The sequence below is a fragment of the Schistocerca serialis genome, chromosome 9, assembly GCF_023864345.2.
Source record: "Schistocerca serialis cubense isolate TAMUIC-IGC-003099 chromosome 9, iqSchSeri2.2, whole genome shotgun sequence".
Lineage (NCBI taxonomy): Eukaryota > Metazoa > Arthropoda > Insecta > Orthoptera > Acrididae > Schistocerca > Schistocerca serialis.
The window spans coordinates 361,745,012-361,758,197 of record NC_064646.1 but is presented as its reverse complement, the minus strand read 5'-3'; the positions used below and the strand labels follow the sequence as shown (position 1 = coordinate 361,758,197).

Sequence of the window (13,186 nt, the reverse complement as noted above, 5' to 3'; positions counted from 1 at the left end):
ATCTCACCATAGAATGTCACCTATTCATATTCCAAGGAATTTACTGATTACCTCTTGCTTTATAGGTACATTTCCAAATATGACATTACATGCAATTGGCAAAACTATATGTGAGGGCAAAAATTTATATGCACAGTTTTGTCTTATTTAGTAACAATTTGTTTGAGTTTAATCAATCTGCTAGTTTCAGCTTGTTATCAGAAATCGTGTTACAGATTTCATAAGGACAGTGGTTTGAATACAGTATTTTGGTGTCATTACTTGTTGGCTTGTTTGAATGCTTCAGAGCAGGTCACTGATAAATATAATAAATATAACTGGACCAAGTGTTGAACCTTGAGGAATATCTTGTCTTATGTCTTGCTTCTTTGATGGTGTGCTTCCCTATATTTTTAAGTAATTGTGACTTTTTGTTTTCTGTCTAAGAGATACAATCTAAAGAATTAGTTCATTTTCCTGTTGTTACATACTACAGCAGTTATTCTAATTCATGACTGACTTTTATGAGATCAAGGAATAATCCTGTCATATGCTTTCTGTCACTGAATGCCCCATAAACTTTACTTAGAAATGAATATAGAGCCCCATTATTGATCTCCCTTTTCAAAAATCAGACTAATGAGGGCCTTCCAGGAACTTAATAACATGCTCATATTCTGCTTTGCCAAGGACCTTGGATATTTTATTTAGGCTGATGACCAGTCTTTCCATCTTCTTTAAAGTGAGAAACCACTTTTTATGCCTTGGACATTTTACAGAAATGATATGAGAGCAAGGAGCAGATTATTCAATCTGATAGGGGATAAGGCACATGGTGGCACATTTGTTTGAGGTAAATCAGATTTGCCATCCAAACCCTGTGAGTGTGAGGTAGGTTTCTGTTTTATAAAACTGCAGATTTCAACTGTATGGGGAATAAGTTTGGGGGAATAAGTCTAGGTTTGAACAGAGAAAGGGCAAAAGAGCACTAATTTGAAGAGAGAGGTTGTATCCAATGTTTATGAAGTGGTTGTCGAATACTGTAGATATTTGAATACTTTAGATATTTCTCTAGAGCCAGAGATAATCTATCCTTATTCTTAATGTACCACTATGTTATTGATCGGCCCTTGTTTTCATTACCAATTATATCATTGTTAATGCCCAATAGCTTTAGATTTATTCCTTGAGTTGTATATAAATTGCTGGTTGTACAGTTTCCTGAATTCATGAATAACCTTGTTGAGAATTGTTTTCTATAATGTCTGAAATAGTCATGATATAAATTATTGTTTTTAGTTCTGCTATATTTAAGCAACCTGTTTTTGTTTTTGCAAATGATTTATATTTCTAAAGTTAATCTTTCTTAGTAGATGTTTTACAATGGTGCAGTGCAGATCTAAATTCATTGGAAATGCTACATCGTAACAGTACTACGGAGTACCTATCCATTTATCTACTTTACTGACAACATCATAGGTGCTATAAATACCCTTCCAGTTAGCTTTGTGGAGTAAATGTGTGAAAGTTGCTGCTGTCTTACTGTTGCCCACTGATGCTCATTTGTATATGTGTTGAGATGTTTCTGTCTGCTTATCAGCATTGGACATAACTATATTCAATATCTATCAGTTACGATTAGATATACCATTAAAACTGTTGTATGTGCATTATTGCCATTAACAATCAATATGTCACTAGCAGAGGAACTAGTGGCTGTTATTCTTGTGCATCTGTGGTTCATTTTTTCCATGTTGCAGCATATCAACACATTCCCTAGTTTTTGCTAAGCTGAAAACTCTTTAAAAACATTTATGTTAAGGTTACCACATAACAAAATATTAGGGTACTTTGAGCTCTAGAGTTGTAGTACTGTATCTAATTTCAAAATGAATATTGGTATGCTACCATTAGGTGACCAGTAGTGGCATATAACTAAAGGCTTCTTGAATTTAGTATCAACTGCTACAATCTCAAAATGTTTTTGTAGTTCAGTCATATGGTTTTATCCTAGAGGCATGCCTTTCACAGGCTGTGCAATTAACTGACTGAGCCATCCAAGTACAACCAATAAACTGCTGTCACAACTTCAGTTCTGCTCATACTTCTCTCATACTATTGAAACTTCATAGAACTGTTCCTGTATAACTACTCCTGGAAGTTTGGATTTCATGGAGAAATGGCTTTGTGTGCAGGAGAGTGCCTGTGAGGTTTGAAAAATGAGGAGAGAAATTGGTAGAACTGAAGATGTGAGTGGGGTTCATGATTCATCTCTGCTAAGCTCAGTTGGTAATAGCATTACCCACAAAAGTCAAGGACTGAGATTTGAGTCCCCATTGAGTGTACAGTTTAATCTAAGAAAATTCCTTCTCAATAAAGTTGTTTATACTAACAGATATTTTGGCAGCATAATTTTTGGCTTTCTTTAGCGTGAATACTTTTCATGCAACATATGATCTTTGAAATTCATTTATTACTTCATCTATCATGTTCTGTAGGTCCCATTTCTGTTTTTGCTACAAAAGTGTGGAAGTAATCATTGAAATTAGTGCCCAAGAATTTAAACACATGACTATTTCTGTCACAGCAATTATCTGAGAATTAAATTTCATTTACTTGCTATATTTCTTTCTTTATTGTTTAACAATGCTTCAGCTTGGTTTTAGGTATTACTCTGCCAGCCTTGTAGTTACGACAGTGCCTTGCTGCTGTTTGCCATTTCAGTTTACTCAGTCAGTGCAAGTGATTATGACACAGAATGATCACCAAGATCTACACCTCATGGTTCCAGCAGCCATCCAATCTGGGAGATACCTCACCACAGCCACTACAAGCAGCCAGACATTATCAAGGGAATTTCTCCTTGTCTGACTTGACCTTCAGTGGGACCAGTGTTCCAAGACTGGTATTCTTGTGTGGACCTAGACTATCAACTGTGCTTCGTAATCACTGTCATCATATGACTGAAAGCACTTTGACTTTTCATAAATAAGTGCCAGTGCTAAATGAACTTATGATTTACTTTTCTGATCGGAAATGGTTTCAGTGACTCTAGTCATTGGGATTCCTTCTGTGGAAGGTATTATCTTTCAAGTTATTTTACATGGACAAAGACTAAATAATATTGTTTTTTATCAAACATTCACTATTGTTAAAGTATGTTTGTAGTTGTGTGATGCAACTTAGTTGTATCCTGCATTTTGGATGAAGAAATAAATGTTGATTACATATGATGTGGGACAGTCAGTTATTGAGTGTGTGTTACGGCATAGGACACATCACAAATGTAACATACAGAATGGATTTTCTCTTAACTTAAGGAAAATTGAGGATGAATCTCATGTAAACACGCAGATTAAAATGCCTTACCTTTCTTAAGTTCTGGTATAGCTGATTGGAATGCATCTGTAAGGCACTGAGCAACATCTGGCTGGCTTCGGTGGCATAATTTGAAAGTGCTTGCTGAAAACATAGCATTGTGAATTATTTTTCTTTTATGTTACTGGTTTTATAACAAATATGTTACACAGTACTGATAGGTAGTTTCTAGATACAAGAACTGATAGTGTTTAGTTGTTTGTTTAATTAATAAAATTATTAGTGGTTTTTTATTTTAAATTACTTCTTACTCTCTAAGCTACTTCATGTAAAATTTCACATGATGCTTCCTTCCAGTATTCTTGCAGTACAGTGAGCTGTTTCTTAATTTTTGGCCAGATGATTTGAACATACATCAGCTGTTATCCTTTACAGACTGGATTTTACCCTATGACTTAATGGAAAAACAGAAAAATTTAATCAAGAAGTCCTAACAAGGGTTTGGAAACTTGATCCACACAGTTGGGAATCTAGTGTCCTAATTACTGTGGCACCATGCGTGTTATGTGGTATTTGGAAAATAACCATTTCTGTTAAACTCAATGGCTGCTCAACATTGCACTATGATTGTTCTTATCGCAAGATGTATACGTTTGCCACATCAAACAATAAAGAAATTGTATAGAACAGTACGTTATGTTTTAAAACCCCTTCAAAACTTTAAACAATCTCGCAGTTCATTGGCATCATGCTGGGGAAATGCTGTCAGTCTGCAAAGGAGATTACTTAAAAATCACTTGTGCATCCTATCTTAGAATATTACTCAAATGTGTGCGGCTTGTACCATATGTGACTGACATGGGACATTGATCTGTACGAAGAAGAGCAGCAGAAATGGTCACAGGTCCGTTTGAGTTGTGGGAGAGTTTTAATGTAGCTCCGACTTTGAGTTTGAAGCTGCGTCATGTCCTAAGACGTGGATTATATAGGGAACACACAAAATGTACAAAAGACACATTAGGACAACCATCAGTGACTAATATATTTAATTGTTTTAATTTGTCTTTTATATCATAAACAGTCCCATTTGCCTTATCATGGTTCAAAATAAATGAAATAAGATCACACAAAATCCCAAAAGAGTGATAGGTATCCACTAAATATTTGCTGTTGGAGATTGCTTTCATAGCCAAACAGTCAGCTTAATTTCATAAGTATGTACTAAGTACATATTTTTGTGTTATTGAAATGATTATAGGTGGCATTTTTATCTTAATTATCTAAAATTATATGCTCATTGTTAAATTCAGCATGTAAGCAAAAAATGTGCTAAAACTTAGAAAACTGAACCAGAATATGTTTTTCTGAAATATGTTTATTTACAAGCCTATAATGTTGTAAATCAACCCAGAATATATTCATCTAAAATATGTTTAGTCACAAGCCAATAATGTTGTATTTACACTGAAAAAAATGTAGAACATCTGAGAAAATCCAATAATATGTCAACAAAAATAACAAGTCAAAAAGAACAGCTAATACTCCTCAAATATATCGAATGTGGAGAAAACAATGCAGACTATACAACTCTAAGCCACCTATATTCTAATGAAAGTGTACATTTGGTTATGTTCATCAACAAATTTTGTTATTTTCATTTGTTTTATATGTGGTAGTAGTTGATTTAAGTAAACTGAGCACATTTTTGGGTAATTTGTTTAAAAGGGTATCCTAAGGCCACACCAGTTTTGCATGAATGTGATTGACTTTGCAAAATCACATTGATATTGACTGATAGAACAGACTTGTAAGACATTAGAAAATAAACAAGACTGCCTTTCTTGACTTCAAGAGATTTCTGTAGTGAGATGCTTTAAGTTATTAGAAATAGAGTGATATTTCAATCAAATGTGGATGGGGGGGAGGGGGGGGGGCAGAATTAGTAATATTCCTCTTTCTGGAAAACATTACAGCTTTCTCCTTATGCTTTGCAGAGAAACAAAAGAAGACTTAAATCTGGATACCTGAATGTAGATTTCACTCCTTTTACTCCCAAACCAGAGTTCATGATCATACTTCCACATAGAATGCCCACTTCATAGTAAAGTTCCCATTTTAAAAATGTATGTGCAGCTAAACTATGCTGTTTACTCTTACTGTAAATATGGAAAGAAACAGTTTAACACATATGAGTACAAAAAACAATCCCGTAATGTTCAAATACAGTATTAGTGGCATGGTACTTGACACATTCATATCATTTCAATACTGTATCTGGAGGAACTCTGCAAAGCAGTATGAAGTGGAAGAAGCACATAATGTCTGTTGTAGTAAAGACGAGTGCTTGACTTTGGTTTACTGGAGGAATTCTAGGGAAGTGTAGCTCTTCTACAAGGGAGACAATGTACAAAACAATTTGTGATTCATTTTTGTGTGCTGTTCAAGTGTTTGGGATCCACATTAAGTCAGATTAAAGGAAGACTTGGAAACAATTTAGAGAATTGGTGCTAGGTTCAGTACTGATAGGTTTGAACAACATGCAAGTATTACAAAAATGCTGTGAGTCCATGGGAGGATATTCTTGGAGGGAAGAAGGCATTCTTTTAGTCAATCACTGTTAAGAAACTTTAAAGAACCAGCAATTGCTACAGACTAGAGAATGATTCTGCTGCCACCAACATACATACTGTGTAAGGGACATATAGACAAGATAAATCAGGGCTTGCATGGAGGCATGCAGATGATTGTTTTTTTTCACTCCATTTGTGAGTCAACAGAAAAGGGAATGGCTAGTAGTGATACAAGGTACAGTCCATGACACACCATAAGGTGGCCTGTAAGGTATGTATTTAGATGTAGATGTAGGAATAAATCACAATATACATAGATAACTTGATGTGCTGCATAGCCTTTAAATATAAGAGGCAAAATCTAAGAAAAATGACAAATATATTATCAAGTCATTCAATAACACTAAGTCCATGTCGAAAGCTGTGCAGGGCCTTGCAGGGAAGAAGGAAACTCACAAAAATATTGTGATATCGAATGATGGCAAGAATGTCACTGACCCTAGGGCATTTGCAAACAACTTCAATTCTTATTATGCAACTGTTGCTGGAAAATTAGTGAAGGAAAAATTCGGTAATGCACCCAATACAACACTGAAAGAATTTTCGTGTGTTGAAACAAATAATATATCCATGTTCCTCAGTCCCGCAGGCCAAACAGAACTCCTAAATACCATTAATTCACTGGAGAGCAATTATTCATCTGGCATTGAAGATATTCCAGATTATATTATAAAAATAACAGCAAGATACATACTCTCTCCTTTGTTAGGTATATGCAACTCATCCTTGTCATGTGGTTTCTTCCCACAGCAACTGAAAATGGCAAAAGTAATACCCCTATATAAAAAAGGTGATCAGCAATGCACAGGTAACTACAGGCCTGTGTCACTATTGTCAAGGTTTTCAGAAATTATTGAAAAAGTGTTACTTTCACAACTAACTGCATTCTTCAACAAGAATAATATTATTTCTGGATGTCAATGTGACTTCAGATCTCAGCAGTCAACTGAAACGGCCACTTTCAATGTGATAAACCATGTGTTAAATGTAGTGGACAACCACAGCAAAATCTCAGGTTTATTATTGGACCCAACAAAAGCTTTTGATGTGATTGATCATTCTGTGCTCCTGAGAAAGCTTGAACAGTATGGAGCAAGAGATGTGCCAAATCAGTAGATTCAATCATATTTGGAATACCACTCTCAGGTAACTGAAATTAAGCACATGGAAGTCAATGAACTCCAGATACACCTTTCAGAACTATGTGGACTAAGTCATTGTGCTTCACAGGGCTCTATTTTAGGACCCTTTCTTTTTTGGTATACATTAATGATGTCCCATTACATGTCAGGGTTTCTGAACCAGTACTGTTTACAGATGACACCAGTCTATTGACTGAAGGAAATAAAGAAGAAAATCTTACTTCATCTGCTAAAGATATTACGAAAGAAGTGTCTGAATAGTTTACCAGAAACAGGCTAACAGCTAATATCCAAAACACAGTACTCATGAATTGCCACACAGATCAAAACTAAAATGCAGTACAACCAGTAATAGGTACAGACAACCGAAACACTGGTGCTACCACTGAAACTAAATTTATTGGGATTCATATGCAGGAAAATCCTAAATGGAGCTCTCATATCACATCCCTAATTCAAAACTAGCAAACGTGAGCTATGTAGTAAGAATTATTTGCAACAGTACTAGTGCAGAAACAGTTAGGGCTGTATACTTTGCTCATTTACAATCAATACTGAAGTACAGTACCATTTTTTGGGGAAATGTATACCAGACCATAATAGTTTCCAGGAAACAAAAGGCAATTATAAGAATAATGAAACAAAGAAGCAACAGAAAACCATGGAAATCTTTCGTTAAAGATCTAAAGATCTTACCCCTTCCCTGCATTTATGTACTGGAAGTAGTCATGCATGTCAAAAAAAGTACACTGAGAAAAGAAAACGTTTTTCCTCAAAACAAAAGTGTCCCTGATAGCAGTACCTGGTCAGATTGACATACATGTTAGTCATTGTAACACCACATTAGGCCAAAAAGGTGTATATCATGCAGGAACAAAACTATACAGCAGATTACCAAGAAATATAAAATCTCTTCCTGAACTACAGAGCTTTAAAAAGTCTGTGACAGACTACTTTCTGAAAAACTGTTACTATTCAATCTCACAGTTTCTTATTCAAGAAAAAATGTAATTCGTATGCTTAATCATAGAAATAAGTTATAAATATACAGTACTTAATAAAATTTGTAATTATTACTGTAACTGTATAGATCCAATCTGTTATAAAAATTTAAATCATGTATGTCTGATGTTTGTAAAACCAATAGCTAAGAAGGTTCTCTGTCCAATATTCTGTGTACAGTGTATGTACTGAAAAAGAGATTTATGTGGACAAATAAATACATAAATACACCCATAAGGAACTAGATTAGGGATGGTTCAATGTAAAGTAAGGATGCCAATACTTTGAAAGAAGTAATGGACAAGCTGTGAACTGTTACCAAATTAAAATGTTTCTAAATAAAAATAAATAAAGCTTTACTCAGTGAATCAATTTGGACAGTTTGTGAAAGTGCTAGCTTAGCTAATTAAAGATTTAAGGTCATGTTTTTGTGAAAATGAGGGACGATAAATGAATGTGTTGAATATATAAGTTGATAAGCAATGACTGTGATGCAGCTCAGCATGCACTGATACCATGTTTCAGTATATACGTTACTTCTATTCTGATCTCTTTCCAAAGCAGCACAAATTGAAGTTCACAATTACTACATTTACTGAACTCACTACATACAGCTCAGGATATGCAACAAACAATAAACTTCTTCTGCTAGGAAGGTGGTTTCAGAGTGGATAATCCAACATTTTAGCTGCACTTTGGCATCCACAACACTGTCACAGCTTCCCTTTATTGACATTTACCAGCACAAATGACATCTGGACAAGTTCCTTGTTTTTCTATACATGTAGCCACTGAATGGCCATTACTTTCAGTCTTTTCTTGTTGTGTTGAACTAAGGGCTCCAAGTTAACACGGATTTATAAGTGCTTCACATCTGATTTTACTAATCATCTTCAACAACTATGCAAGCAACAGGCAACATGCTGAAAGTGGATCCTTGTGAGAAATGTATTCTCCACTAATGAGGTGTACTACAAGATATTATACTGCAAGACTTCCAAGAAAACACTTAATCTACATCATTCAGTATAATACCCCCCACTCTGCTCTCAGTTAGTACACCCAGCCACGGGACACATTGGTAACTGGAAGGGAAGAAATGGAAGATCACTACAGATGAAGAATTTGTTCAGTTGGATAAAGATGGGAAAGTAAAATAATTGTGGCCTATTTATTTACCTTGCTGCCTCTTGATTTTGAAATGAGCCACTACTAATATAATTCACAGAATTCTTATAGAAATATTTTCTTAAAACCATGAGATTTATGATGGTATACATAAACAAGTAATATAACACAGAGAAATTACTTTGGGGACCTCCTATCAAGAATAAAAGAAGTATGTCCCTAGGAGCCATTTCAGTTTAGATTTTGAAATGAGTTAACCACTCAAACTTTCAGAACTGCAGAACAGTTGCTAAAACTGGAGTTTACAGCAATTTCTTTGTCCATGACCAAGTAGGTTTCATGCAATTGAAAATTGTTTTTATGGCTATTATTTGCTGAATGACTGCTGAAATTCTTTTCAAATGAGCCCACATTATTTTTAACAAATCCCAACAGAATGGCAAATTAGATGCTTAATTAGGTGCTTGACAGTGCATATCATTCTGATTGCCCTTTTCTGGTCTGCCAATATTGTTTGTAAATGTAGAGTGTTGCCATAAAATAAGACACAATAGCACATAAAACGGCAAAAAAAATTTTTTTTCAATGTAGTGTTAGGGACCGTCCTTGAATTTGATTTAGGAAAATCATGAAAGGCATACCTAAATGGCTGATCATGGATTTGAACCATTGTGTTAGACAGTAAGCATTCTCTGTCTAACTACTGCATCAATTTGTCCAGTGTAATGGGTAGGAGGCAAGTTCAGCTGCCAGATTGGGCAATACAAAGTAAAAAATGATCTGTCAGGTTCTTTGCAGAATGTTTTTGTTGTTGAAGTGGTAGAATATTTTGGTCCCAGATTGAGTTCAGGCAGTGATGTGGAATTAGGTGATAGAAACACCTGCAGTAAACCTTTACTGCTTGCTGTACTAGGTTTCAAACATTCCTACATTATTTTTTCCAGCTACCTGCTCTCCTCTCATAGGTTTACTTTAAAATAATTTTTTTGTGATTCTTTTCTGTCCCTTGCATGTGCAGCACCAGTATGCCTGGTCATCATCAATCAGATGTTTCTGTTCTTGTTGCAATATATATGTTCTGATGAAAGTTTGGTGTTATGTGACACTAAACCAAGCAACTCACTTTGCAAACTGCACAGTATGTGGAAACTAAGACTGACACTTTCCTTATAGGCAAAAATGCATTGAGAATTTTATGATTAAAAGTAATTTGAAACTGAATCTTACACGACATGCAGCTCAACGGAATAATGAAATCAAAGTTTTGATCCGTATGCTGATATTGTAATTGTATTCAAGAGTTGGTGTAACAAGCACTTCAGTAACGAGGTACAAACTGGTCAATCTACCTACTGCATTACCGGTATATATTTATTTCCAGTTGAAGGGAGGGAGGTTAGACTTTAACATCCTGTCAACAGTGAGGTCATCAAAGACAGAGCACAAGCTCAGATTGTGGATTTCTGGGGAAGAAATCAGCTGTACCCAGGAACTATCCCAGCATTTGCCTTGAGCAAGTTAGGTAAATCTGGATGGCTGGACAATGCTTTTAAACCTCTTCCTTCTGCTAACCACTGCACCATCTCACTTAGTTATTTCCAAAAGAGGGCTAACAACTAGCACATGAGCCACCTCAGGTTGCATCACCTGCATACCAGCACAGTGCATACTGAGCAAGTCATGGAGTTTACTCTGTATACACAGCTATGCATACAGTATGCTTTTTAATTTATGTCTGGAACATATTATCCCAGAATTAAATTAAAAATAGTTACTGTCCCCAATTTCATCACGGAAAATGATAACAGCCAAGCAGTTGCGGGATAAAGATTTATTAAAATTGTTGTCCAATTTCATAGTTATGAGTAAGATTTTCAAAAGGTTTTCTTGGTTGTAAGACCAAAGCTGGCTTGGAAATCTCCCATATACTACCAAATGAGTCTCTCTCTGCCCCAGTAACCCTTGTCTGCTATTTGACTGAAAAGGCTGACCCTACAATGGATCAGAACTCAAAACGTCCACTCTAATGATAGCAATAGAGAATGAAGAGTATATAGTCTGACAAAGAAACCAAGCACTCAGGAGCAGGAAATGAAATGAAACTTCACGGGTTGAGTGATTATGAAATCAAATCAAATTTACAAAGAACTTGGCAGGACGAGTCTACTTATAAGGATGATGCTGCACCCTCTGTTATCTGGATGTGTGTGCTGACTCAGTTGGGAAGGGTGTCATTAAGCCTCTCCTGACGCAAGCAGGCCTGCAACTATTGCAAATGGTTCTTGATATCATGTATACTGGCAATGGGATGAAGTTGACATCCAACTTAGTCCCACATATATTTTATCAGGAACAAATCTGAGGATTATGCTGGTCACAGGTTTACCACAACATCATGCAGGTGGTTTATAGAGATGCACGTCATTGAGCATCTCCTGTTTAAAAATTGCATCACAATATTGTTGCATGAGTGAATGCAGAATGCCTGTGGCGTACTGTTGTGCCATTAGAATTCCTTCAATCAGTACCAATTGTGACCTGAAGTCATACCCGACAGCTCCCCACACCATGATGCCAGGAGTATTACCCTTGTGCCTCTCCAAAATATTGGAAGAATGGAACCTCCTATAGGTATCCCCCCATGACAGGAGTCATCCAGGGTAATGTGGAACTATAATTCATTGCTGAACAAAATGTGACACCATTCATCAGCAGTCAATGCTTCCCAGTCATGGCATCACTCCAAATGCAGCTGTTTATGTTATTGTGTTACTGGTTGCCTATACGTGGAACAGTAATTCTCTTGTCTGGCTGCCGCTACTGCCCTCTGATCAATCTTGTGGGATGACACAGTACAATTCAGGAAGTTCATTACTTGTTCTCTGATGGCAAGCATAACTGTGAAGGAGTTATGACGTGCTTGGTTCCCAATACGGTGGTTAGATATGGTTGACCAGAACCTTGACAACTGGTATCTCTCCTCATGTTCCCATGCAATCCAAAATCAGACCAGTGTCATATCCAAAAGCCCCAAAAACTGGATGTTGCACAATTCGAAAAGCTGGCCAAATGGAGACCCACAATGAGACCCCTTTCCAAATCTGTCAGGTATTGGTAATGTAGTCTCCGATCAGGACATGGAATCTCCATGTTCTTCAGAGTGATCACCCAACATCTGACACTATTCACAACTCTTGTTTACTCTTTCAGACATGGTAGCAACACTAAAATACAAACAACACTAATGCACTCTGGTGGCCATTCTACCTGTTGCAGGGAGTTGAAACTCTAATTATTCCCTCACCCACCTTCGGTGTAGGGCTGTAGGCTACATGTGTATGAAGTTACCTTGACTTCTGGCCATGTCTGCTGGATGCTTCACTTTTCTTTTTGTCAGGCAGAGTATATATTTAATAAAGAAAAAGTAAGTATCACTTACCCTGGGTTTACTGTCAAAGTGTTGGCATTCACATTTGAAACAAAGTTTTAAATTTGCAGTGGTGGAACATCAGGAGAACTGTGACCAAGATATAGATGTCAATAAGTGCTAGCAAAGAATGCAGCATTTGTAGAAAGAAAGTCTGAGGAGCAATTGAGATTTCTAAGAATGAAAATTTCTAGGCTTATCGCAGCTTCCAGCTTTGTGGGTTCCCACAATCGAGGAAATAAATATCCAGGTAGAGAGGAATACAAACAACTAACAGGAAGCCATCTCTATACCATGTCAACAATATTTCTGTAAATATTCCCACTCTCTTTCTTCACTGTTTTCATTACCAGTACTTATCCAGTGATGGCAGCACACCAATGTTGCAGTAGCCAGAAAAAACTTCCTACAATATATGAACAAGATGCTGGTTTTTTACAGTGTTCAACTAATTGGGAACACGAGGAAATCCTACAGAAGATACCAGCAGAAGGGTCAAAACATCAATTGTGTAAGAAGAAATTTGCAGAGGAATATGATGCAGTTTAACGGCCTAGATG

The 13,186-nt window shown here is 36.2% G+C and overlaps 1 protein-coding gene across 1 annotated transcript in view; it reads right to left on the bottom strand.

The window, feature by feature from the left end:
• The window catches only part of LOC126419854 (protein takeout-like), an 88,846-nt gene that overhangs the window by 34,992 nt on the left and 40,668 nt on the right, over positions 1–13,186 (bottom strand). The window contains exon 2 of the mRNA XM_050087110.1: positions 3,349–3,441. Coding sequence (XP_049943067.1) covers positions 3,349–3,441 — 93 coding nt within the window. The remainder of the gene's footprint in view (positions 1–3,348; positions 3,442–13,186) is intronic.